This window comes from Danio rerio, chromosome 17 (assembly GCF_052040795.2).
Source record: "Danio rerio strain M-AB ecotype USA chromosome 17, GRCz13ab, whole genome shotgun sequence".
NCBI lineage: Eukaryota > Metazoa > Chordata > Actinopteri > Cypriniformes > Danionidae > Danio > Danio rerio.
In genome coordinates, this window is record NC_141037.1 from 3,790,795 (window position 1) to 3,817,500 (window position 26,706).

Here is a 26,706-nt window from a genome sequence, read left to right on the forward strand (position 1 = left end):
GTGCGGTCTGGCGCAAAATGGCTGGTTGGATGAGTGGTGGTGGATGAGGAGATCCCCCCATTGTGTAAAGCGCTTTGAGTGCCCAGAAAGCGATATAAATGTAAATAATTACTAATAATTATTATTATTATCCATTTGCCTTCGGCTTAGTCCATTTATTTATCAGGGGTCACCACAGTGGAATGAACCGCCAACTTATCCAGCACGTTTTACACAGCGGATGCCCTTTCAGCTGCAACCCAGTACTGGGAAACACCCATACACACTCATTTACACTTATACACTACGGACAATTTAGTTTATTTAATTCACCTATAGAGCTTTTACATAGCTGCTGCATGGAGGGCACCATAGCGACCAGCGTCTTCCGGTAGAATGTTAAAAACTTCTGTTTACAGCGTTTACAACTGATAATTTGCGCTCCGAAAATGGGTTTCAATAACGTTTTTAATGGATAACAGAGTGTTTTTGCGACACACAACTTAGAAATGTATCTGTTAAAGCCGTTATAATCTGTCACATGTGGTTCAAGCGCGTCAGAAATACGAGAAAAACGTTTTCCTAGTTCACGTGTCTGCCGTCAAAAATACACACACACACACACACGCGCACACACAGAGAGAGAGAGAGAGCAAACCAGAGTACTGGCATGAAACTTAACAGGTATGAAAGTCGTGCAATTTACAAAAATGAGCAATAAAAGTCTGTTATTGATCCTCTGCTGGCTGATTTGCTGTTCATTCTAATCGGGAGCCGTTTGTGTTTTATTTCGTGTGTTGTTTTTACCACGGTTTGTGTTTTTCTGTCATTTCGAAATGACACTAGCCTATATTTTCACTTTGTCACAGTTATTAAATCAGTGTGTCAGTGGCACAGTACAGGCTACGTGTGTGTGTCAAACATTTTGGTGAACTACATTAGTTTGGGCTGGTTATATATTTGAAATAAAGAGAAAATGTTGACTTTAGCGATGACGAGGCTTCATTTAAACTGCAGAAGATGCCGTCTGACAACGAGGGGGAAACGCCTCACAGCAGCTGTTTTCCATCCTATTAGATCGCATTTCTTTAAATGATCAGTCCAGGAGATGCTGCTGATGGACAACAGTATTAGTTCAAAGAGGATAAAAGCAGGTAAAATAGATTAAAACTATCGTTTCAAAGCTGTCCAAATGTGACTGTTTACACACATCAGCTGCCGACCGGAAGTTTCTTCGCATTCTCCTTGCGCATACACGCAAAGCATCATGGGTAATTTTGCGTTCCAAGAAAAAGGTCTATACTGCATGTGTTTGGACTGAGGGGGAAACCAGAGTTGATGGAGGAAACCCACACGAACACGAGAAGAACACAAAATAATAATTAATAACTTAAACTGGTTTGGAAAAAATTATTTAAGGGTGAGTAAATCATGGCTGAATTAAAATTGTTGGGTGAACCGGTTTCAAGGTTTACCGTGGTTTGGAAAAATAAAGGTTTTAAACCTGCTAAAATGTTTGGAAACACCGTTCCTGTTTTTAATGTAGTTTTTAAGATCAACAGCATCTCCAGCTGAAAAGGACCCTCCATATCAAGAGCTACTGCTCAGCCTTTAATTCAGCAAACATCTAAAAAACAAATCAAGCAAATCTTATACACCGACATTCAAGCATGATGAAGACCTGAACAGTGCAGTGGCTTTACTTTATATCCAAAGATTAAAAAAGATCTCCAAAAATGCCTTTTCAAGTAAAAACGTTGAAAAAATAAAAGTTTTTAAAACTAATGAAAACAGCAGAAGGCAATGATTTATTTTAATTGTTAAGCCTGACATGTTTACTGCTCCAAAATATTTTAAATGGTCACCCAACAATTTTAATTTTGCCATGATTTACTCGCCTTTAAATATTTTTCTCCAAACCAGTTTGAGTTATAATTATTATTTTGTGTTCTCCCCATGTTTGTGAGGAAAAATATTTTAAAAGCATTTTCATGGTCATTTGCAGGGTTCATACACATTTTTACTACTAAAATTCAATGTATTTTCAATGATTTTTTCAAAATGTTAGGGTAAATATTAATGATTTTGTTTAGTGTTTTATGTAATGTCTATGTACATGTGGTAAAAAAGAAAAAATGCATGTAAAAATTTATTACAGCATATCAAAAAATATGAGACAATCCATGTAAATTAAATTTTTTTTACATCTGTAAAATCGTTTTTAGAAAGTATCCTGCTGTCTGCGTAAAAATATTTATAATATTGGCGTAGATTAGTACAAATTAGCCTTTAGCACCCACAGTATCTTTAGAGATTTTTTCTGGACACGACACTCAAAATACATCTTGAATTACAGTGAAAGCAAGTGAAAGAGAGGCAAAGCTAAAATTGCTCTTGATTTTTAAGTTATTGCTTTTTTAACCACTTTATTCTTTATTAAGTTTACCTATCAAATATAGTGTCAAGTATAAGTCAAGTTCATCTAAAATAAATTCAAGTACACAGATAATTGTTAAACCAATTTTCTTGATTTTTCTAAAACATTTTGGGTTTATTTGTTTTTCCAAGACTTTTCCAGATTTTCCAGGACTGTATGAACCCTTCATTTGATGAGTATTTTAGCAACATATCTTGCTAATCCGACACTAAATCCTACTATATTACACATAAAACATGTAACTAGTTATACAAGTTCAATTTCACACACAACTGTATTGTAAAGTGCCAAAACAAACCGTAACACAATACAATATTAATATTCTCGTATTTCATATTATGCCATTGAACATTTATTAGTGTATATTTATATCTTCTATAGCCAATGTTCTGTGTCATGGGCGAATATCAGTTTGTTGTTAACCTTGCTGTTGACTGTTTTTATATGTAATATTTTTACGCATATTATAAGCTTAAAGCTACTATATTAAAAGTAAATACAGATAAACTGCTGTGCTAATTATAAAAATGTGTTATCTATTCAATCCAATTATGTTGTCAAAAATAAGCTAATTTATACATCGAGCAACCAAAGAAAAAATGTTTTACCTCATGATGAGTCCAGTTGAAGCTGCTAATACAAGTGACTCCGCCCAGTGCCAACATTGCTCCATTCCTCATGGACCTAAGTTAGTTTTAATTTATTTATTTTTAAGTTAATATTAAATAAAAAGGAAGTTGTGTTGTAAATTTGCACACTAAAACAAAACAACTATATGCTAATTATTCGTTTGTCCCCATTTCTGAAAGACACGTTTGATTGGCTGTTCCAGAATTAGCAACATGTGACCGTTACTTCACGACCTTTCGAAAACTTTGGCTCTCAGTTTCACGCTCATGACAGGATTTTATGGGGAAAAGCGAACGACTTGAATGAAGATTAACGCCGAGAGGGAGGTCGTACGATGGCTTTTGAAAGGTATGTAGGCTAATTTTAATATATTTATCGTCCATAAGCTACTTTCAGCTTGATATTAGCAAGAAATTTGATTAGCTTTTGGTCTGGCTTTCAAATGTAACGACCGAAAGTAACGCTGAGATTGAGTTGACACGATGCTCTTTTAAAAGGTAACGTTAGGTAATTTATTTGCCTTTCAGCTAGCTTGTGATTATTAGCAATAAATTTGATTAGCTTATAGTTTATGACTTTCAAATGTAACTTTCCTGCTGAAAGGAAAACGCAGACAACGCTCTTTTGAAGCGAGGTAATTGTAATTTATTTAACTTATAAGCTTATTTCAGCTTAATTTGTTGATTACTAGCAAGAAAATTGATTAGCTTATAGTTTATGACTTAAATGGAACTTTCCTCCTAAAAAGATAATGCTAAGAGGGAGTTCATATGCAGGTAAATGTAATTTATTTGCCTTTTAAGCTTATTTCAGATTAGCTTGTAGATTTTTAGCAAAAAATTGTGATTATAGTTTATGGCTTTAAAATCAGCTGCCTCTTTCATTTTGCTTGAGGTAAAGTTGTTTTTATATTCGCACATTAGTTTAGTGACAAATAAATTGGTTAAATTCCTATATTGTTTACTAATGTACTTTGAATATTGTAAGTATTGTAAGTAACAACATTAGCGCTTTATGACTGAGCAATATTGTACTTTGATAGTCATTTGCTGCTAATGACATCAATATTTATAAGTTGCAAAGAATACTTTTTTTGAAATTACATTATTTAGGAGAAAGTCCAAATGTTTGAATATAAAACATACTCTACCTCAATCTTGAAACGTGAGCTTTCGTTATATTTAGTCGTCTTGTCTATTGAGGTCAAGTTGGTTTTATATTCACACAGACTTTTTAACTTGATAATTTAATTTCTAAATAGTGAAATCCTATTATCAACTAACGATTATCAATGTACAACAGTGTTCAGAGTCAATTAAATAGTGCTAATGTTGTTTTGAAGTATTGCTATAGCATGTGATTTCAGACCAAAAGTTTTTGCGTGCTAAACAATATAGGGAGCAAGTTGTCCCTAAACAAATGTGCGAATGTAAAACCAACTTTACCTCAGTGTTATTATGGTTACATTTTAAGTTGTTTAGAAGGTTATATTGAATTTGTTTGGCTATATTTTGGTTTAGTTTTGTATGTTTATACTCAAATTTGTCTGAACTCGCCTGCTTGTGAATTTTCCTGTTTGTGCACTCATCCTTGCCATTTTGTGTTGTAAAATTAGAAATTGTTAATGTTATTGAGGATATGATTTATTTAAAATTGAGTGAGACCTGTCTATTTGATGTTTTTTTTTTTCTTGAAATAGTGTAGCTTTCAAATGTATATAACAGAATAAATAGATACAAATACACCACGTACAGAAATTACATTGCAACCTATACTCAGGCTTAGTAGTTTGTTCTAGTCATTCCTGGATTATTGGTGATTTATTAGCAAGCCATTTCATTAGCTTATAGTTTCTGAGTTTCAATTGTAATGCCTAAGAGGGAGTTTGCACACAATGCTTTTTTAATTGTAATTTATTCACCTCAAGCTTATTTCAGCTTATTGATTATTAGCAAGAAAATTGATTAGTTTATAGTTTATGACATTCAAATGTAACGTTCCTGCTGAAAAGAAAGATAACGCTGAGAGGGAGTTCATATGATAGTTTTTTAAAGTTAGGTAATTGTAATTTATTCACCTTTTATAAGCTTATTTCTGCTAGCTTGTTGATTATTAGTAAGAATTTTGATTAGCTTATAGTTTATGATTTTAAAATCAACAGCCCCTTTTATTATAGATGCGGTAAAGTGGGTTTTATATTCCCACATTCGTTTAGTTACAAGTTATGCTCCCAAACGTTATATTGTTTACCATTGTACTTTTGAATATTCAGACTGAAATTACATGCAAGTAGGATTTCAAAACAACATTAGCACTTTATCATTGTGAACCATGTTGTACTTTGATAGTCAATTGCTGCTAATATTATTTCAGTATCTATAATTTTCAAAGAATATTTTTTTGAAATTATATTATTAAGGAGAAAGTCCAAATGTGTGAACATAAAACCAACTTTTCCTCAGTCTTGAATCGTGAGCGTGCTTTATATTTAGTCATCTTGTTTATTGAGGTAAAGTTGGCTTTATATTCACACATTGAGACTTTTTCCGTATTAATTTAATTTTAGTGAAATACATTTTAGTGATAAACAATATGGGAGCAAGTTGTCCCTGAATGAATGTGCGAATATATAACCAACTTTACCTCAATATAATTAGGTTTATATTTTAGGTTTGGTAGTTTGTTTAGAAGGTTGTTTTGAATATATTTGGCAATATTTTGGTTTAATTTTGTATGTTTATACTCAAATTTGACTTGTCTGAACTCGCCTGTTTGTGAATTTCCTTGTTTGTGCACGTGTCTGCGCCATTTTGTGTTGTATTGTTGTAGTTTGTCGATGTTGTTGATGATATGATTTATTTGACTTTGAGTAAGACCTGTCTTTTTGATGGTTTTTCTTTAAATAGTGTAGCTTTCAAAAGTAATAAAAAAATATTTTACTAATAACACAGCATAAATGGTAAGAATACACCACATAAATTGCATTGTAGCCTAATATATTCAGAGTTCAGGGTTTTTGCGGGATCTTAAAATATCTTAAATCTCAAAATCTAAATTGTAGGCCTTAAAAAGTCTTAAATTTACTGAAATATTATGTTGTAGGTCTTAAATCTATTTTAAATAGGTCTTAATTTCCCCCTTTGTTCATTGCTATCCTAAACCCATACAATCACCAACAATCCAACTCAATAAAACTTAAACTTATTATTTAAAAAGGTAATTTCTAACTCTATTTACCATAATGATTTACTTATTTTCCTTACAATAACATTTGTTTAAAAGTACTTTGTGTACACAGCAAAATACGGGGACCCAAAACAACTCTATGGGTGTTAATTTCAACACTTTGAAAGTGTCTCATGGGGTCCACTCAAAACAGAGTTAAATCAACACTTTCTAAAGGGTTGGCACATTGACACCGAAGTAAGGGTTAATTTTAACTCTGGGCAGAGTTAAACATTCACCACTTCAACAATTCATTCAGTTTTTAAAATGCAACAATGTCAAATATGCTTTAAATGTTTTATTAGTACAGACAGTATCAACAAAATATATATGACCAGTGCTCAAAAAGGCTGTTTCAGTCCTTTGGTCCAAGCTTGATGTTTCATCAGAGCAATTTGAAAGTTCAATATAGCGTCACTCATAGTTTTCTTCTGAACTCATAGTTTTCTTATGAAATTACATTTTAAACTTGGCTTGCAAATCTTTTACTTCTGGTGTTTCCTTGGTCCTCCATATCAAACACAGCAGTTTAAATGAAGGTATAAATGCTGTAAACTTGTGTGAAAACAAACTGGAGCTAGGAAATCTCATCAAGCATGTCCTGTGAATGAAGTGCTTCTCAGCCACAGGATGACCTTTTTATCCATGACGATGTAGCAGCTGCTGATCGCTCGTCTGGTGGTTCCTGATGCACGGATATAGGGTGATGCTCATCTAAGAACTCTTGAAGACTCCAGCATGACTAAGAAACATGTTTGAAAACAAATTGCAATCAAATTCTATGATATATTTAAAAGAACATTTAAAGTAAATAAAACCTTCAAGAAATCTAAACTCACCTTTTGAAAATCTTTATGATGATCCACAACTCCCAGCTGGTTGAGGTGACAGGATATGGAAAAGTAGAAAAAACACATATATCACTGTTGGATCTCCAAAAACAATTAGGTTAACCACTATGACTAGAACTGGAAAAACAGGCAGCTGTCTGTCCAGAATCCTGAATTTAACACAACACTTGGAGCAAAATTTAGAGGAGCTTAAAATCTTTTATATCATTTAGTGATGCTGACTTCCCCAAAATATTGGCCACAGTGTAAAAAATATTCATAAACTTACAGTTTTCTGTAAGCATGTGCGTGCATGTGTGTGTGTGTTTGTGTGTGTGTGTGTGCGTGCGTGTTTCTTTACCAGATTCAACTTGTTAGGCCCTTTCAGGTCCAGTATTGACGCCACCTTTCCTGGAGTCTAGCAGATGTTTCAGGTCCAAATATAATCTAAAATATTAGGATAAGCAGAAGAGGAAAAGTGCAAAGCAGAGCAAAAATTATTTAAGTAACAGTTCACCCACAATACAAAACTTATCACCTTCATGTAGGGCTGTAACGATACACCAAACCCACGATTCGATTCGTATCACAATTTTTGACCCACGATTCGATTCGTATCACGATTTTTTTTTTTCGTGTGGGGTGGGGAAAAAAAGATTTTTAAAACTATTTTTTATTAAATAGAATTATATCATTTTTGTTTTCTTTGTAACAAAATACTTTTGAAAAACCAAACAGAACTAAACTCCATTTTGTAGATGGTTCAAGCATGTTAAAAATTCTTTTTCAATCAAGTTCTCTTACATAGAAAAAGTAAATTAAATGGCTACTAGGGATGCTCATTTCGGTTAATTTTGCTAACAGACAACCGCCGCTCATTAATTGGTTATTATAATAACGGTTAACTGGTCAGATTACTATTAATTTTATATTAAACAAATTGACGTGTCTATTTTGTGTCTGACACATTAAATATTGCATTTTAAATTAGGCTACTGATTTATTTTTAAATGCTAGCATATTAATAACAGAACAGAACAACAGAGCATCTTCACGCACCTGCAGTGTTTAGCACAGAAGAGCAGAATAATTTAAATAAAATGAATAAAATAAATAGGACTGCCCTAAATTATTTTCATTTAAATAATTAATTTATATTACAAAACGAAAATACTGACTGATTCTTTTTAATAACCGGGATGGGCTGTTTTTTTCCAATCATGTTTTTTCTTCCGTCAAATAAAAATCGCAGACTTCCTCAAATTGCCGCTCCATGGAAAAAATCTTTTGCATTTTAATAGAAATCATTATTTTAAAGAATAAGTCCTGATGGTTTCCTCTCTCTCCCTCGCGGTTCAAGTGTGCGTGCTGCATGATGAAAAGACAACAACAACGCACGCATATGTAGACTTTTTGTAAACAGTTTTGTTGTTTAAATATGCTATTGCATTAATGTGCATACATGCTTTATAAGCCGAAAACAAGGCGTATCTCACTGCCTTTATGCTGACAAGGAAAAAAGAAGAGAAGAAAGCGCGGTCCTCTTATGAAACGACTGAATCAGCTGGGTATCGATTGTGCATAAGTGTTGCTGTCTGTGTTGTTACAATTGTAATATTTAATGCTATTCTTATATTCAAGATTTGTACATTCATACAGCTCTGGATAACTTAAAACAGCGATTAGACCTTCAGAGCGGCATGCGTCCTGAAGTAAAGCGAAACGGCTATAAACTCCAGCATGATAGAGTGATTATAACCAGAGTCATATACCTTTATCTATAAATAAAGTATAACTATAGAAACTGTGTTCATCTTAACTGAAAGCTTCGTCCTGTTTCCTGGCCTCAAGCATCGCGCTGTCAGTCAGCACGTAACGTTAACTCTCAAAGGTTCAAACAGAAAGCGCACAGCACGGTTACAGAAAAGTTTCCTCTGCAGAGGAGTCGGGGCATCTGGTGAACGCCCATCCCTCTCTGCGCAGCCACATTAACAAAAATGCTTTGACAGCACTGGCAATGTTTCTGCCGTTGTCTGTTGTCAAGAGGGGTTAAGTTGGTTTTGTTTTTGATATTCCTGACACATTCAGACAGTCCCTTACTAAGAGCTCCGTGCGAGCTCTCCCGGTTAAACGCTAATTGCGAGGGCTTAAACGGAGCAGTGCTCGTAATGTCGAGCGAAAAAAAGTTTTTCCTCACGTTCTTCTTCAACTAGCTCAACTTTTGCAGGCACGCGTGACGTTATTGGAAAGGTAGTCACGGGGTGTGTCGCGATTCTCCCTTATCACACCGCGACACAGGATCGTAGATCTGAGTGTCGCGATTTCGATTTTATATCGTGGATCGTTACAGCCCTACCTTCATGTCATTTGTTATTCTCTAATGCTCTAATACCCTCTCAGTTTATTGTGAAACAAATACAGAACTTTATCAAACATACCTTCATTATTATCACCACATGTGACCAAGAAGGTGTGCTTGGTCATTTCACCAACTCTGGAAATACACCATCCGTCTCTAATCAGCCACCGTCACAGGGTCTTGTGTTAATGTATAGAGAACTGTGGCTGTTAAAAAACAACAAAAAATTAGTATCTAACACATATGCATAACCTTCAGATAAAAAAGAGACATGAACATCACAAAGTATGCCTCACACTTTTTCAGATATCTTTTGATTCAGATGTTGATTATTGATAATAAATCTACAAATCAAACCTGTATCATCATTAGGCTGCTCAAATATGAATCAGTTGATTAATTTTACAGACAGGTGGCAGTTTACAACGCACTAAATTGTCTTTAATAAAACGGAAATGTTGTGTACAATACATGCTAAGTTTAGCCTATAGTTTTAAGCACAATATCATGCCGAAGAAAAAGTTTGACTAAGATGTTCCTGACTACAGAAATAGCCTAACTTACTAACGTCAGACATCCCTAGTTGGGAAATGTCATTTTCGGGGGATACAGAGTTGATTTGCGGGAGGTAGCGGGAGAGATGGGTAATCGAAAAGCAATGGGATGAGTTGCTTGCGACGTACCTGAAGAGCGGTGGGGGTGACTTGCGCGCGATGTACCTGAAGAGCTGGGAGGGATGCGGTGGAGAGGGGTGTGCAAAGTGTTTAATGACCAGGCGGGAGACGCGCGATTTCCGGGAGATTATCATTCATTTGCGGGCATCTATTTGGGCATCTGGGAGTCTTTGTGCATTTGCGGGATAACGTTAACGTTAGTCCCGCAACTTCCGGGAGACTTCTGTAACGTTAAATGTCTGAGAAAGTGCAAACGCGGTCATTTAAAGACATTAATGTTAACATTCCGACTTTAATGGTTGTCAACACTTAATATAATTCAAGCGTAGGCATGTTCATTTACTCACCAGATATGTTTTAGAAACTCTCCAGAGCTTATGGAAACCGTCCTGTGTTGCCGTTAGCATCCGGGCAGAGTAGGCTAAGTTAGGCGGCTCCGGGGATTCCCTCGCTAGTTTGCTTCGAATTAAAGGAGAAGTGTCGATTTTATTTTACAGATGGGTAACAATGCACAAAATGGCATTAAGTGTGACAGAAATGCGTTGAACATGTACATTTGATGTTTTTATGCACTTTGTATGCGTGAGCATATATAAAAAACATTCTTGAAAAAAAGTCAATAGTAATGCAGTTAAGCTAGATACACAAACGACCATGAATGAACCGCAGAAGTTTAAAATTGTCACTCCATTCTAAAGTTATTAACTTAACAATATGTTTACAACTGTATTTCCTTAAAGAAAGTCAGTAAAATACCAACATTTAGGTAGTTTGACTCGCCAAATGGCGTCTGGAAAATTCTTCAGTGACTGGGGCTGCATGAATTCCCGGATGTTGGAAATAACACCACCAAGTGTTGAAAAGATAACTCCTTGATTTCGCACTGAATAAAATCAATTCTAACTCTTATTATATTCATTTGTCAAAATCTAACTCTTTAACGTCAACACTTTACTCTGAAATGCTTCAACACTGAGAATTTAACTCTGATGAATTTGCTGTGTATTTACACCGACACCGACTTGGACAGATTGTTGTGCATATATTTAGTTAGTTATAGTTTGTATAATTTTAAAACATTTGTTCATTTTTTTTTATTTTAAAGAAAATGTATGTTGGCAAAAAAGTGTATGTATATAAGTAGATCTTGTTTTTACACAATATTTAATAAAATAATAAACAGTATTTAGTAAAAAATATTTTTTATTAATAATGTATTATTAAATGTATTTAAAGTGAATTTTTTGATGGGGCAAATAAACAAAATCTTTTCCATCTGGGCCATTTGAAAAATTCCTTATTGTTTAGCCCTTGTGAGGCTAAATGAGTCTAAAATTTCATTCATGATGGTCTTAAAAAGTCTTAAATTTAAATTGGGGAAACCTGCAGAAACCCCGGAGTTAGGAATTTGTTGTAGTAATTAGATTCTCCCCATTCAAAGTGGATTCTATTGAAATAGTCATTAATTTTAGTTTCTGTTGACTTGTGAGACAGATGGTGTTTTTTAGCATGACAGATAAAAAACAGATAAGCATTAATAAAATATAACCAAATTTAAAACAGACTACAAATACATCCACTTATTTGCCAAATTACATTTTCCTTTGTTTCTTTTTTTTTAAGTTATGAGGAAATGATAAGTTGTAGAAATATTTTAGTATTTTTAGGGAAGTCAGAATTTACATTCATTTTATCTGCTAGCCTGTTTTTTTGTGCGTTGAAATTACTTGATAAATGCAAAGAAAATGAACTTTTACCAAATGTCAGATGCATCATTTGTTTACATTTACCACATAATTTGCATATTACGTGAACGTTTTCCTAATCTTTTTCTCCTGTCAGCGGATTTGTCTGTCTGATGAACATGAGTCAGAAACGCCAACACACCTGCTAATCTGTATAGCAGCCAAATCTAGACTATCTACTTCCTCTGCTCTCAGTTTTTTAGCTCATTTTAGATTGTAGCATTGTGGTTTTGCTTTTGCATCTGCATTTTTTTCATGGTAGTTATATGGAAGATGGAGTTTTTAGGAGAGAACTGCAACATGTGCAGATTAATACATGCTTGAAAAATTGTTATCAGGTTATTTGATGTTATCATGCTCCCTAAAATGTTTTTTTTTTCTTGTGTAAAAGTGTGGCCCATACAATGCAACACTAGTTACCACTATGAGAAAACAAAAAACAAACAAAAAAGCAGGCAAAATTATAATAATAATGCATGGCGATTTATTTAGATCTTGTAAAGTGAAGCACTTATGTTGTCAGGAGCCATACGTATTGATTTTATTTTGCCTGTATATGCGTTTCTGACTGCATTTTACGAATCACCCTATTGTATTGTTGGCCAAGCTACAATTCACATTAAACAAAAGATTTATTAATAATAAAATGACAAAACACACACATTATTGAAACAATGTAAAAATATTGGTTTGTCACATTTAGGTCTGTTCCATACATGTGCATTATTTCATATAGTTTCAGTGACTTTACTATTATTAAAAGATATGTAATTTGATGGTTAGTGTATGTAGTTTCAAGTTTTTTCACCCCAAAAATTAAAACAAAATAATATCTGATGCAAGATGATAAAACCGTAAAGTTATTGGGTTTTCATTCTAGTTTTAGAATCAACTTTAAAGGGCACATAGTTTACCCTTTTTTATGATTTAATATTAATATTAAGGTTCTTCTGAGTGTGCCGTTTAGGTTTAGTTCAACACACACAGCTCAGATGTTTTTATTATGATGTGTTCAAAAGTGTCATGTTGGGGGCTTTTACACAGTTTGCTGTTTAGAGGCGTGTTGCTTCACAGTTTCGGCTTCCCGCCCAACGTAACAAGGGGGCGGAGCCAAGGGCTCCCCCGCTCTGTGTTTGCAACAGACAGGCTGACAGACAGAGAGAAAGGGAAGCTAAGCTAAGCTAGGATGAGCATTCAGCCATGCATGTTCGACCCGGACACAGACTAAGCAGAGAGTACAAAATCATTTGTGTCTTTGTATAGTCTCAGTGTAAAAGTGCCGAGCTTATACACCGAGACTAATAACCACACACACACTGAATTAAATTTGACTGAGGCACCGAATGCACCGCGACACGGCACACCAGACACTCTTAGAGGCACGGCAGAAACATGACGTGTCCTGAATCGTCGCGCCACGCATTCCAGATCTCCAAACACAAGCCTCCACCAAGGCAAACACAACGGCACCGCTGACCCGAAGCTCCGCTGCGTGCACCCCGACAGAAACCCATGCCCAGAACTACGAAATGCACGGTGCCACGCCACGCAAAAGGTACAAGCAATAATTCCGATTACAGCGATAATGTGGAGAATATTGAATTTGATTAAAAAAATAGAGCAAGGGTGTTCCTTTAATGATATCGCTTTGACTCACACGCTGAAAATGGCGTACGTGCAACAAGAAACTGAGGATATGATCGAGACGCGAGGCTGTCAATCAATATTGGTGGGCGGGGGGGACCGCTCTCCTACGTAAAGTCGAAAAACCGCTCCAATTGGTCCATCGTTTTTATGTTGTTAAATTGAAAAAAAAGGACTGTGTGTGTTTATTTTACCCCAATATGACTTTATGACTTTATACAATATGAATTTTTCACCATAGGTGCCCTTTAATGTAATTAAAACCGCATGAGTTAATTCAGTAGAAAGAAACCTGACTGTGTATTTTGACTGTGTATTATTCTGCTTTAAAAGCAGAGAAATGTCAAAGGGGAAGTCATTCAGAAGTTACACCTTAACAGAAGTTATCATTGTTTTTTACATAATTTATTATATTTACACTTTTAAAAACATTTGAGATGACAGATATTAGCATTGATATCTATATTGTTCAATATGTTGACAGGGAAAGCATCTGATTTAGCTTTTTTTAAATACTGCCATTTAGGTTGGTACTAATTTGTTGATACTTGTTTGTCAATAACTATGGATGTTTATGCTTTCTGAGTCTGAGATGCTTTAATATTGTAATTGTCTGTAATAAAAACAATTAAATGGGAACTAGGCCTGACTCAATAATCTAAAAATGAACTTATTGCACAACACATGGACACATGACCTCAATCATTTTAGGTGATTGAGATATATCGTAAAAAAACAATTTTAGCAAGATTTTAGCTGATTATGCAATAATCTCTATTGGAGGTGTCAGTGTCAGTATGGTTAAAAAAACACTGTAGTATTTACCATAAATTACTATAGTACAGGGCTCAACAATAAGGACTGCCCTATGGCCCGGGGGCAGTGTGAAAGATGCTTTGGACAGTAGACAGGATTATTACTGGCCCGATTGGGAAAGTGCTGCCTTGTCACTAAAGTTTAACTTGCCTGCGACTATTAGTCAATTGTGTGCATTTTAAGCTTGAGCTTTTTGGTCTTAAAATGCTATCTTCTCTGATGTCGATTGCTTTTCGGATCCTCCTATCTGTTTTGAAGCACGCTATTTTTTTCCGTATCCTGGTAACAACCAGTACAGCGAAGAGACGGCAACATGGCAGCAATATCAAATTAAAAGGCTAAATTAAAAATGTTTATAACGTCTTGGAAGCAGACATTTACATGAAAACACAACGAAAAAAATGGTGATTATTTTTATTTTTTATTTAATTAATTTATTTTTTTGCACAATTTGCCAGTCAGCCACCTTTTGTTAAATAATTTCAAACTGCAATAAAATACCTCCACATTTCCCATAATGCAATTTTTGTTTGCATAGCTATGAATTGTGCTCATACATTTATTAACATTTTTCAAATATTGAAATTCTAGATTCACAGAATTTATTTTTGACACATTATTTAAAATATGTGGCTAAAAAATAAGTATTAACTTGTCTTTTTTATTTTTATTTTTTTAATGGGGCCAGTGAAAATTTGGGCAGGGCAAGTAAAAATCTGAACCATTGGCCCAATTGGACCAGTAGAAAAAATCCTTAGTGTTGAACCCTGTAGTATATTTTAATGTGCGTGTCTAACGGCTGATTATCACAGAACCCCGGAAGGGACGTAGTGGAGGAGAAAAAAATTGGCTGGGTGAAAAAAAAATAACGCAAAACATCTTTGCGAGGGAACGCAAAAACAGAAATATATATTTTCCTCCCACCCATTTTTTTCTTTTACCCATTTTTTTCTTTCACCCATTATTTTTTTTTCACCCAGCCAATTTTTTCTCCTCCACTACGTCCCTTCCGGGGTTCCGTAGATTATAGATATGGTAGTAGATATGACAGCCTCTGTCACTATTATTTAACTTGCACTTTTTTGTTAACGTTTATTTTTATGTAATTGTTTAGGACAGTTGTTCTTAAACTTTTTTCACCAAGCACCACCTCAGAAAAACATGTCTCCCCATGTACCACCATAATAACCAGTATTCCAGTATTGAAATACAGTAGCATAGTAGGCAAAAAAAACGCATATTAATTCTTAATTAGAATATTATTGTCATCATCCACTTAAAACATTAAAAATAGTACATAAACATTAACAGTCCTGTGCTTACAGATAAAAGCAAAAAAACAAACAAAAAATGTTACATTTAAAGTAAAATGTGATTTTAAAAGTTAATTAAAAATGGCACTGTTCTTAAAAAGTAAAAAGAAAACTGCTGTATGTAACGGGTTATTGTTTGCGTCAAATGGTTTAAAGTGTTCATTTTCTTTTATTATTCAGCGATTCTTCCGCACACCACTAGAAGGAAGCCTGCATACTAATACTGGTACATGTACCAATGTTTGAGAACCACTGGTTTACGATATGCGTTTCACACTAATTCCAATGCCTCATTAGTAAACTGTTAAATGACATCTAAATTCTTAATAATAAAGTATTATGTGTCCTCTGTAAGATTGTGCATTGTGATATTGTATTGTTATTCTGGCATCAAATAATGAGTGGGATAAAATGACCTTAAAATTACAATAATATAGTTTATCGCAATATATTTTGGTGCAATATGTCATACAACAAATATATCGAGACAGGCCTAATGGTAACACTTTACAATAAGGCTCCATTTGTTAACAACAACTACATAAGTTAACATGAACTAAAAATATCTCTTAATATTATTTGAGAAAGTATCCGCTCACCGAACAGTTGTATTTTTCTATATTTAATGTATAACTGTTGTTAACAATAACAGACAATAATTTAATGTATTAATGTAAAAAATAATAAAATTATATAAGCTTGAATATATCAACTTGATTTCAATGAATGCTAATATGCATGATATGCATATTATGCATAATATGTATATAATTGTAACATGTCTACGCTAAACTATTTCACATTTTTAGTCAGGAATAGCTTGTAAATACCACACAGAAATGGCAGATAACAAAATAAACACATTGAATTACACAAAACCAAAAAACAAACAAACAAGAAAACTGTTATAATTATGTTAATCATTTTGACAGTCTTTTTACACCAGCGATATGTCAACAAAATTCTAGTAAAACGGTTTTCACTCAGAAAGTGCTTGTAAATTTTACAGCCAATATCAGAGAGACAGCAAACAGGCTTTTTTAACTAGGAAAAACTCGTTTTGTCTCGTTTTCAAAATGATCTGGAGTAGTTTTTGTGTTTTTTATTGCTTATCTTTTACAGCATTTGATCTGAAAGCATGCCTGTAAGTGCCTGGCAGTGTTTTAGGGGTTGAACGATGGATGATATTGATTCTCTGGAGCATTTGTAACCCATTTACAGCCCACTAAGGGTTAACGAATTGACACAAAGGCCTGGAAATGGTCTCAAAGCCCCAGATGTCTGCTGAGTTAGCAGGAGGAGCATCTGATCCTACTGGTTAAACCGAGAAGAACTGAAAATCTGATTTACATCCATCAATAAAGGCACTCTTGGGGAACTTGTGGACAGGTTTAGAGTGAATAAGCAGAGAGTGAAGCAGCAACTAATGGTCATATTTCTATCTTGGGCTGTGATGCTATGGGAATGAGGTGGATGTTGATGATGAAAGCTTTTGGTTTAGAGGATGACTGAACTAATGTTGTGAATACAAAACACTGGCATGGAACAGCAGTATAAATGGTCTAAAAAATCATTGGGTTGATCAGAATTGAAGATTGTTTGTGGCAAAAATAATAAGGATATTAGGTAGAGGTGCTCCGATTAGCATTTTTGGGGCCGATTACTGATTACTTGAAGCCATATCGGCTGATACCAATCACCGATTACGGGGACTAATTGACGCCTTTTATTAATCATGTTTTTATAAATGTAGATCACAAACGTTATATGAAAACTGAATTTACTGAAAAGCAACATGCTAACCTGAAACATACCAACTTGTGCTTGGTTAGCTAATAAGAACAATTTAGGGCAGAGATGCCCAAACTAGGGTCCACGTGCCAAAGCTGGCCCATGATAACCTTTGATTTGGCCCTCTATCCCCTCTGAGAAGAGAGGCAGAATGTTGGGCGTTTTGGATCAGATGTGAGCTCAAATTATAGTTTAAAAATCTTCAGCTTGACGCATCGCCACCTGTTGAGTACCCCTGCTTATGGATGGTATGATGCAACAGCAGCAGTTGCGTGAGTTCTTCAAACAAAGAAATCATTGTTTCCACTAATATCCACGGCACACACACATTTGATCGGCCTTCGTGGAGCCAACCGATCAAACTCCCCCAATCGATTATCACGCGATTGTGATCAATGACCGATTAATCCGAGCACCCTTAATATTAGGTAAAATCATGTTCCATGAAGATATTAGGCAAATATCCTACATATCCTAAATCCGTCAAATCAAAACTTTATAGTAATGTGCATTGCTAAGAACTTAATTTGGGCATCATTAAAGGATTTAAAATTATTTTTAATTATTTTTCTCAATATTTAGATTTTTTTCCCCCTAATTCCAGATTTGCAAACAGTTGTATATAATCCTATCCCAACAAAACACGCATCAATGGAAATCTTATTTATTAAATAATGTATAAATCTCAATTACAGAAACTTGACCCCATTGTTTTTGTGGTCCAGGGTCACATATGTTTATACTTCTACTATATACACAGAAGAAAATATTAATATTGGATTGACTATTTTTTAAGGTAAGTTGTTATAAACAATATTGGCTGAATTTAAACAAACAATTTATGTTGAACATCACTCAATTTTATTTGTTTAAATTTAGCCAATAAAATTTGGTTGCAACAAATCTTAAAAAATGTAGTAACTTCATCCAATGAATTTTTAGTGTATATACACACAAATACATGCATAAAAAACAACAACATTACAAGGCAAAGATATTCATTCATTAATTAATTTTCTTGTCGGCTTAGTCCCTTTATTAATCCGGGGTCGCCACAGCGGAATGAACCGTCAACTTATCCAGCAAGTTTTTATGCAGTGGATGCCCTTCCAGCCGCAACCCATCTCTGGGAAAAGGCGAAGAGATTATAGAACCCAAATAATTTCAGTATATATAAAACAGTGGGTGTGTGGGCCTTTGTCACTTTTTTCCACAAGTGGTTCGTTTGCATCCCTGCTTGTAGATATCTGTCATGGTTTTTGTTTTATCACTTTTTGACTTGAATGAAGACATAGAAAGACACAAGCATAAATGCAATAAATCCATCAAAGTAGTACATTGCATTTTAGAAAAACAAGAAAATGAAGAACTTTTGATTTGTTATATTATTTTACAGATTACACACAAAAAATGTAGTTTTGGTGAGCATAACGTCTTTTTAGAATAATGTACATAAATTACCTCATGTGTTCACGCAACCCTCTACAATGTGAGTAAATCACCTGTCACTAGGCGTGCAGGTTATCGAAAAAATCTGATATTACACTGAAAAAAATTATTCGAAGATTATTCATTGAATTTACTAAGTTATTGTAAACAATTTGTTCATGTTGAATTGAAACAAACAAATTAAGTTGAACTTTACTAAATTTAATTTGTTTAAATTCAACACAAATAAATAGTTTGCAACAATTTTGCAGAAAACATTTTTTTTTCCAGCGAAGGATATTTTATTTTTCTGCAATTTTAAATATTGCGATATGAATACAGTTTTAACAGCTCTATTTGATGGATTTCTGTGGAGTCTTAATTGTATTTAGGTTCAAAATTTGAATAATCACAATGCAAAATGCTTTTCCTACTTTCCTTTGTGTCGTTTCCAGTCAAAATATGCTTAGATCAAGTGCAAATATTGTTTTTTTTTCACTTGAGAAGAAAAAAGTCAAAATTAAGAGTTATCCCTTCATACAAGAGAAACGATCTGCTAATGGAGTAAGTAAATTAATCTTGTTTTTGCTTTGAAATGTTGATATGTGGACTAGAAAAAAGACAAATTCTAAGTCAGATTTTGTTGTTGTTGCATACATTGTATATATTCTGTTTAAATACAGTAATAAAATACAATTCTGTAGCTTCTGTTTAACTATAATTCAGACTCAACATTGCATATCTTGCGATGTGACTATTGCGGGTGCGCACAATGCCATATCGATGCTGAAATGATATATTGTGCAGCCCTTATTAACATACATGCATGCATACAAACAAAAACAACAAGAACATGAAAATACATTACAAGCCAAAGAGATTATATAGACTAACTAATTTCAGAATTAATTATAAATAAAACATTGAGTGTGTGGAACTTGTCTTCATCACTTTTTTCACAAGTGGTTAGTTTGTATTCCTCCTAATAGATATGTGTCAAGGCTTTTGCTTTGTCATTTCCTGTATGACGACTAAGAAAGGTACAAGCATAAATGCAATAATCAACTCATTGCCCCACTTACTTTCTCTCTCTACTATAAATATTTGAGATCAGTTAGCATTTTTTTCAACATTTATATCAATATTGTTTGTTTATATTTTCAACATTTTATATTAATAAATTCAAGTACATTACAAGAAAACATCCTTTTTGATTTGTTACTTGATCACACACAAAAATGCAGTTTTGGTGAGCATAAGAGACTTCTTTTTAAAATAATGTACATAAATCTTGTGTGTGCCTGCTAGGGCTGTGCAATTAATCAAAAATCCGATTTCGATTTTGGCTTCTAACGAGCGCAGACATCTAAAGTCATCTTAATGCGAGCGCTTTAATGGTCAAATAGGTGTCAAAACGCGGTGTTTAGTGATTATTTATATTAACCCTCATTTTTGTAATGAACAAACGAGTTGAGGATCAAAATACACGTGAAAGAGAAACCAGAGACAGCGCGCAATTCATACTGCAGCCTGTTTTATCATTAATCACACAACGAGAAAATCCCTCTCTGCTCTTAACTGAAGGACTTTTGTTGCTAAAGTGTTTTTCTTACTGTGAAGATGCTTAAAGCACAGTTTGTTATGTTGGCTTGAGAAAGCCAACATACTGTTATGCTACTCTGTCCTTGAAAACAAACGTATCTCCTCCTAGGCCGTTCATGCCACAAGGCCCAAATGTGGTCAAAATGTGCTTTCTACATTCAAGATTTTTGCTATATCTCCTCATGCCTATAAGACTTATTGTTTTTTCAATAAAAAATGTTAAATATTAATTTTTTATTATCCGGGCATATAAAAAAATTATACAAGCCCCAAATTTGGCCAAAAGCTGTATTTAGATGCGTTAGATTTTGTTGCTATATCTTTAAGGTTTATCAGACTTTATAGTTTTCCAATAAATAATTTTTAAGAATTATTTTCCTTATAATATGGCAAGCCATTTTTGACTTAAACTCCATATTTTTTTACTGATATGGCAAGCCATTTTTGCATGTATCACTTTCACACTTCTTAAGCATTGTATTTTCAAAAAAATACGGCAAGCCATTTTTACCTAATGTTTATTCCCTTAGTCTCTTAATGATCAGGGGTCGCCACAACGAAATGAATCGCCAACTTATCCAGCATTTGTTTTACACAGCGAATGCCCTTCCAGCCGCAACCCAACACCAGGAATCCATAATGTTCAAGTCCAGTTTTTGACACTCATAAAGACTGTCATAGAAACATCGCGGTTGATTAAGATCACTCATATTGCCCAGAAGCTTTGATGTATCATCACTAACCTGTCAAATGTCCCCATAGCAATAAAACAGTATAACCTAGCAACCATTTAAAAAAAACAATATCTCTGCATCAGAACATCGTAGGGACCTGGGCATTGGCTTGTTTCACTCATGCTAGCAAATGGGACTTCCTGTGTACTATGCATGGTAACAATGATAATGGAAGCCAAGTGCTAATAATGATTAGCTACATGCTATGAATGATTATCTAAATGCAATAACATATGCTAGAAATGCCTACTAAGTATTAGCATTTGATCAAAAATGTACACAAGCATTGCCATTTAGCAACTGCTTAGCAACCAGCTAACAATGCCATAATTGTTTTAGCAACTGCTTAGCAACCACTTAGCAACCGCCACCCTGCTTCCTGCCAACTGCCATTCCTAGTCCTAGCGCAATCACTTCTCAAGCCAACATCAAAGTTTATCAATAAACTTTAGGTTCTAGTTTCATATTTTTATTCTATTGTATTTATTTCTCTTTCCTTTGCAGGGTAGAAAATAACTGTACATATACAGTTGAAGTCAGAATTATTAGCCCTCTTGAATATTAGCAACCTTTTTCCTGCCCAATTTCTGTTTTATGGAAAGAAGATTTTTTAAAACTTATTTCTGAACATACAGTAATAGTTTTGATATATCATTTCTAATTACTATTATCTATTATCTATCTACATTATCTTTGCTATGATGACAGTACATATTATTTTTCTAGATATTTTTCAAAATACAAGCATTCAGATTAAAGTGCAATTCCAAGGCTTAATTAGAGTAATTAGGCAAGTCATTGTATAAGGGTAGTTTCTTCTGCAAACAATCAACAAATATATTGCTTAAGGGGGCTAATAATATTGACCTTAAAATGGGTTTCAAAATATTTAAACCTGCTTTTATTCTAGCTGAAATAAAACAAATAAACCTAAAAGAAAAAATATTATTTGAAATACTGTTAAAAGTCCTTGCTCTGTTAAACATCATTTGGGAAATATTTATTAGAAAAAAATTCTCTGGAGCGCTAATAATTTTTAAATTTAAATTTAAATCGTGATTACAATTATGACCAAAATAATCGTGATTAGGATTTTTCCCAAAACCGAGCAGCCCTAGTGCCTGCAACCCTGTACAATGTGAATAAATCACCTGTCACTATAGATGTGCACGATATTGGGAAAATCTGATATTAGGTCATTTTATTTTTCTGCAATTTTAAATATTTTGATATGAATACAGTTTCACAAAATAGTTTTAACAGCACTATTTAATGGTTTTCTGTGGAGTCTTAATTGTACTCAGTTACAGAAATTGAATAATCACAATGCAAAAAAAAATTCATACTTTCCTTTGTGTTGTTTCTAGTCCAAATATCTAAAAATGGTTAGATCAAGTGCAAATAATGTTTTGCTTTCAACTTGAGAAGAAATAAGTCAAAATTAAGAGTTTTTTTTCTTAAAACAAGTAAAGCAATCTGCCAATCATGGAGTAAGTAAAACAGCCTTGTTTTTGCTTTGAAATGTTGATATTTGGACTAGAAACAAGACAAATTGTAAGTAAGATTTTGTTGTTGTTGCATAAATCGTATATATTCTGTTTAAATACATTAACCAAAACTCAGACTCTACATTGCATATTGCGGGTGCTCACATTGCAATATCGATGCTGAAACCATATATTGTGCAACCCTGCTTGTCACCATTCATTCATTCATTCATTTTCTATTCGGCTTAGTCCCTTTATTTATCCGGAGTCGCCACAGCAGAATGACCCGCCAACTTATCCAGCACATATTTTTACGTAGCGGATGCCCTTCCCTCTGAGAAATACTTTTTCAATAAAATTGACTTATTGTCAACCACTAGGGTTGGGTCGATAGACGATGCCATGGTCCATCGCCGATGGTCGATAGACATCACAGTGCTGAGCTGGCAATCCTCCTTCCCGCCCCCCGTCGCGGCAGCAACCCGCTCGTGAAAAATACTCACTTAGGCCCCGTTTACACTAATACATTTTAGTTTTAAAACAGCATTTTAGAATGAAATCGATCATCATCCACACTTTCGTTTCATCTAGCATTTCTGACTTCCCTCCTACCACAGTATACCACTAAAAAATCACATCACGTGACCACACACCCACACAACTATTCATGCCAGAGTCCCATGAAAAAAGCGATTGACAGGTGGTAATTTGTATGTAACTTATGTTTATTTATTTATGATTTGGTTATGGGTAAAACAAAGACCATGCGGGTCAGATAGCTGAAACATTTGGCTGCAAATAATTTGTTATGAATGAAATAAACGTTCATAAATAATTAATTTACTGCCGCCTATGACAACGATGCCATCCTCCATCGTGATGTTTCACATTAGACATCGTACGATGCTAAATTGGTCGACATCACCCAACCCTATCACCACTGAATAATTCAATATTAATGTCACCACACAGTCATTGAGTTCATTTTGATCAATGTTTCCAGATAAATTTTATCACAGCACAGTGAGCGCACTCGATATTCTTGACACATTTTGACAGATTATCAGTAGTAGCAATAATGACCAATAACGTGTCAAGCACGAGTTATTTCATAAATACATTTATAATAGCACGTATTGTTAACTTTGTTTTAGAATTTTATTTTTTATTTTTTATTACAATCACATATTCAGTCTTTTTGTGGAGAAAAGCAGACACCCAAATATTGCATATACTGTATATACACGTGGCTAGTAAACTAAAACATGTACTAGCCATTGCCATGCTTTCCATAGAGGGTTAGCATGTACGCTTAACATACATTCTCAGTAATAAAGGAACAGGAACTATCACTGGAACAGTGCCTTTTTAAAATGTACACAATTGAATAAAAAGGGTTCAAATTGTCACTTCAAAGGTGTAATATATAGTAGAAAATGTACATAACATGTAGCTTTTAAGGTACTAATATGTACATCTTGGGTACAAACACACTCACCAGCCACTTTATTAGTTACAACTGTCCAACTGCTTGTTAATGCAAATTTCTAATCAGCCAATCACATTGCAGCAAGCTAATGCATTTAGGCATGTAGACCTGGTCAAGGCAATCTGCTTCAGTTCAAACCGAGCATTAGATTGTGGAGGAAAGGTGATTTAAGTGGCTTTGCATGGTGTGGCATGGTTGCCAGATGGGCTGGTCTTGAGTATCTCATCATAAAGCGCGAATTAGGGCTGGGCGGTATATCCATTTCTGAGAATGTATGGATATGATTCCCCAACGCGATGAGGGATTATCCAATATCTTTCAAATCGATATGGTTTGAGGCCACACATGCACATTGCTGCATAAAATAGACCACTCCAATGTAGCAAGTGGGCTCCACTTGCACAAATGAGCACATGCGTAAATGAAGGATTTCCTCCCTGAGTCATACAAAAGATTTGTTCCAAATGAACGAATCGTTCAAGAACGGCTATCACTGACGCGACATGGAGGAACACGCAGTGCCGGTGTTGTATAAAAATCTGACTGCCCGAACAAATCTGACTCCCCTCAAGTGCATTCAAGTCACACACTAACCCTAATCCTTTTGTCAATCATTTCTTCCGCAATTGACAGCAAGTATGAAAATAGAAGTAAGTTGACAAGCAGCACCTGAATGTTCACAAGAATAAAAAACACCAAAAGGGGACGAATTTATACCTTTTAAAAGTATATATACATTTTGAAAGTAAAACCACCTCATATTCATCGATTATAAGTTCAGTATTTATTACATGACGGTCATATAACAAATTTAACATAACACATAACACTGCCATCTGGTCTGTTATTGTATATTGACTTCAATTTCGATATATTCTATTCACAGGGTTCAACACTTAGGATATTTTCTACTGGCCCTCTACTGGATATTTTTTACTATCAGTGGTGTAAAGTAACTAATTACAAATACTCAAATTACTGTAATTAGTTACTTTTTCTCAGGAATTGTAATATACTAAGTAATTTTATAAATGTGTGCTTTTACTTTTCCTTGAGTACATTTTTAGTGCTGTATCTGTACTTTTACTCCACTACTTTCCTTCAACCTGCAGTCACTACTTTATTTTTTCTTGTATATGGGTATTAGAAAAATTAGTCCTGTAATTCCCGTCCAATCAAATCACACATAGAAGGTAAATCACCTCATAATGAACTACCTCAAGACATGGGCGATTTATAAATGCAGCAAACTGTTTGGAAGCGTTGAAAGTGTCCAAGAAGACGTCCAAATCTTTACACACGTTGAACCAGAGACTGTTTAGATGCAGGTCACTAATAACAAGATGGCAGATGTTTGCTGTATGATGACCAAAATGGCCTTAAACACCCAGCAGGCACAAGACGTCAACATGATGTCAGATTGACGTTGTACCCCAATGTCGTGGGGACGTTGCATTTTGTTTGGTATTTACTATGATCTTCTATGTAAAGCTGCTTTGACACAATTGACATTGTAAAAGTGCTCTACAAATAAAGGTGAATTAAATTTAAATGAAAATCGGGTTGACGTCAGAACTCAATGTCAGACCAACGTCAATGTCCAACCGAAAACCAACCAAATATCAACGTCTAATGATGTCACAGCTTGAAGTTGTGTGGACGTTACCACTATGACGTCTATTAGATGTTGGATTTTGGTTGCCATACCTGATGAATAAATATCAGTATTTGACGTCAATTTGATGTTGGTTAAAAATGTTTGCTCGACGTTGGATTTTGGTCACTTTCTAACAACCTAAAATCAACCAAATATCAACGTCATTTAACGTTGTTATTGGACATCAAAATAACGTTATCCTTAGACGTTGGCTAGATGTTAAATTTTGGTCACTTGATATCACAACCTAAATCTAACCTAATATTAACGTCCTATGATGTTGTGTGCCTGCTGGGCAATAACTACATGAACTACATCATGGAAGTGCAGCCAACAGATCTGCAACAACTGTGTGATGCTATCATGTTAATATTGAGCAATATCTCTGAGGAATATTTCCAGTACCTTGTTGAATCTACGCCACGAAGGATTAAGGCAGTTCTGAAGGCAAAAGAAGGGTCAACTCGGCACTAGTAAGGTGTACCTAATAAAGTGGCCGGTACGATTATATACCAGAGAAGGTTCTGCTCCTGTAACTTATAATAAATATATAATGGAAACATTAATACAGGAAATAATATACCAAAAAAGATTTACTGATACAAATCAGATGATTAGAAAAAAAATTGCAAAATAATAAGGAAGAAGTGGGTGTAAAAGTGAAACCTCACACATGCAGTTTTTCCGTAAGCATGAGCTACTGCTTACTTTTAAACTAGTCATTGAACTGGTGTAAAAAAAAACATACAGCTTCCCTCAATTCTATTTATTAGTTAGTTACAGTCCTGTGAGTCACTATAGCATATATCCATATCAGCTTGATTCATTCACATTGGACATTCATATTTAAATGGGACTTTTGTCAT

The 26,706-nt window shown here is 34.4% G+C and overlaps 2 protein-coding genes across 5 annotated transcripts in view; one reads left to right on the forward strand and one right to left on the reverse strand.

The window, feature by feature from the left end:
* Positions 1-3,276: 3,276 nt before the first annotated feature.
* Positions 3,277-26,706, forward strand: part of zgc:136872 — a 413,995-nt gene continuing 390,565 nt past the window's right edge. For all 3 annotated transcript variants that reach the window (XR_015512723.1, XR_015512724.1, XM_087289484.1), the window contains exon 1: positions 3,277-3,394. The gene's annotated coding sequence lies outside the window, so the exon portion shown is untranslated. The remainder of the gene's footprint in view (positions 3,395-26,706) is intronic.
* Positions 23,399-26,706, reverse strand: part of gpr65 (G protein-coupled receptor 65) — a 9,644-nt gene continuing 6,336 nt past the window's right edge. Inside the window, exon 2 of one of the 2 annotated variants that reach the window (XM_087288438.1) lies at positions 23,399-26,706. This exon is cut by the window's right edge and continues 1,007 nt beyond it. In XM_087288438.1, coding sequence (XP_087144564.1) covers positions 26,687-26,706 — 20 coding nt within the window. In that variant the 3' untranslated portion in view covers positions 23,399-26,686. The other variant, NM_001423209.1, reaches the window with a different exon arrangement.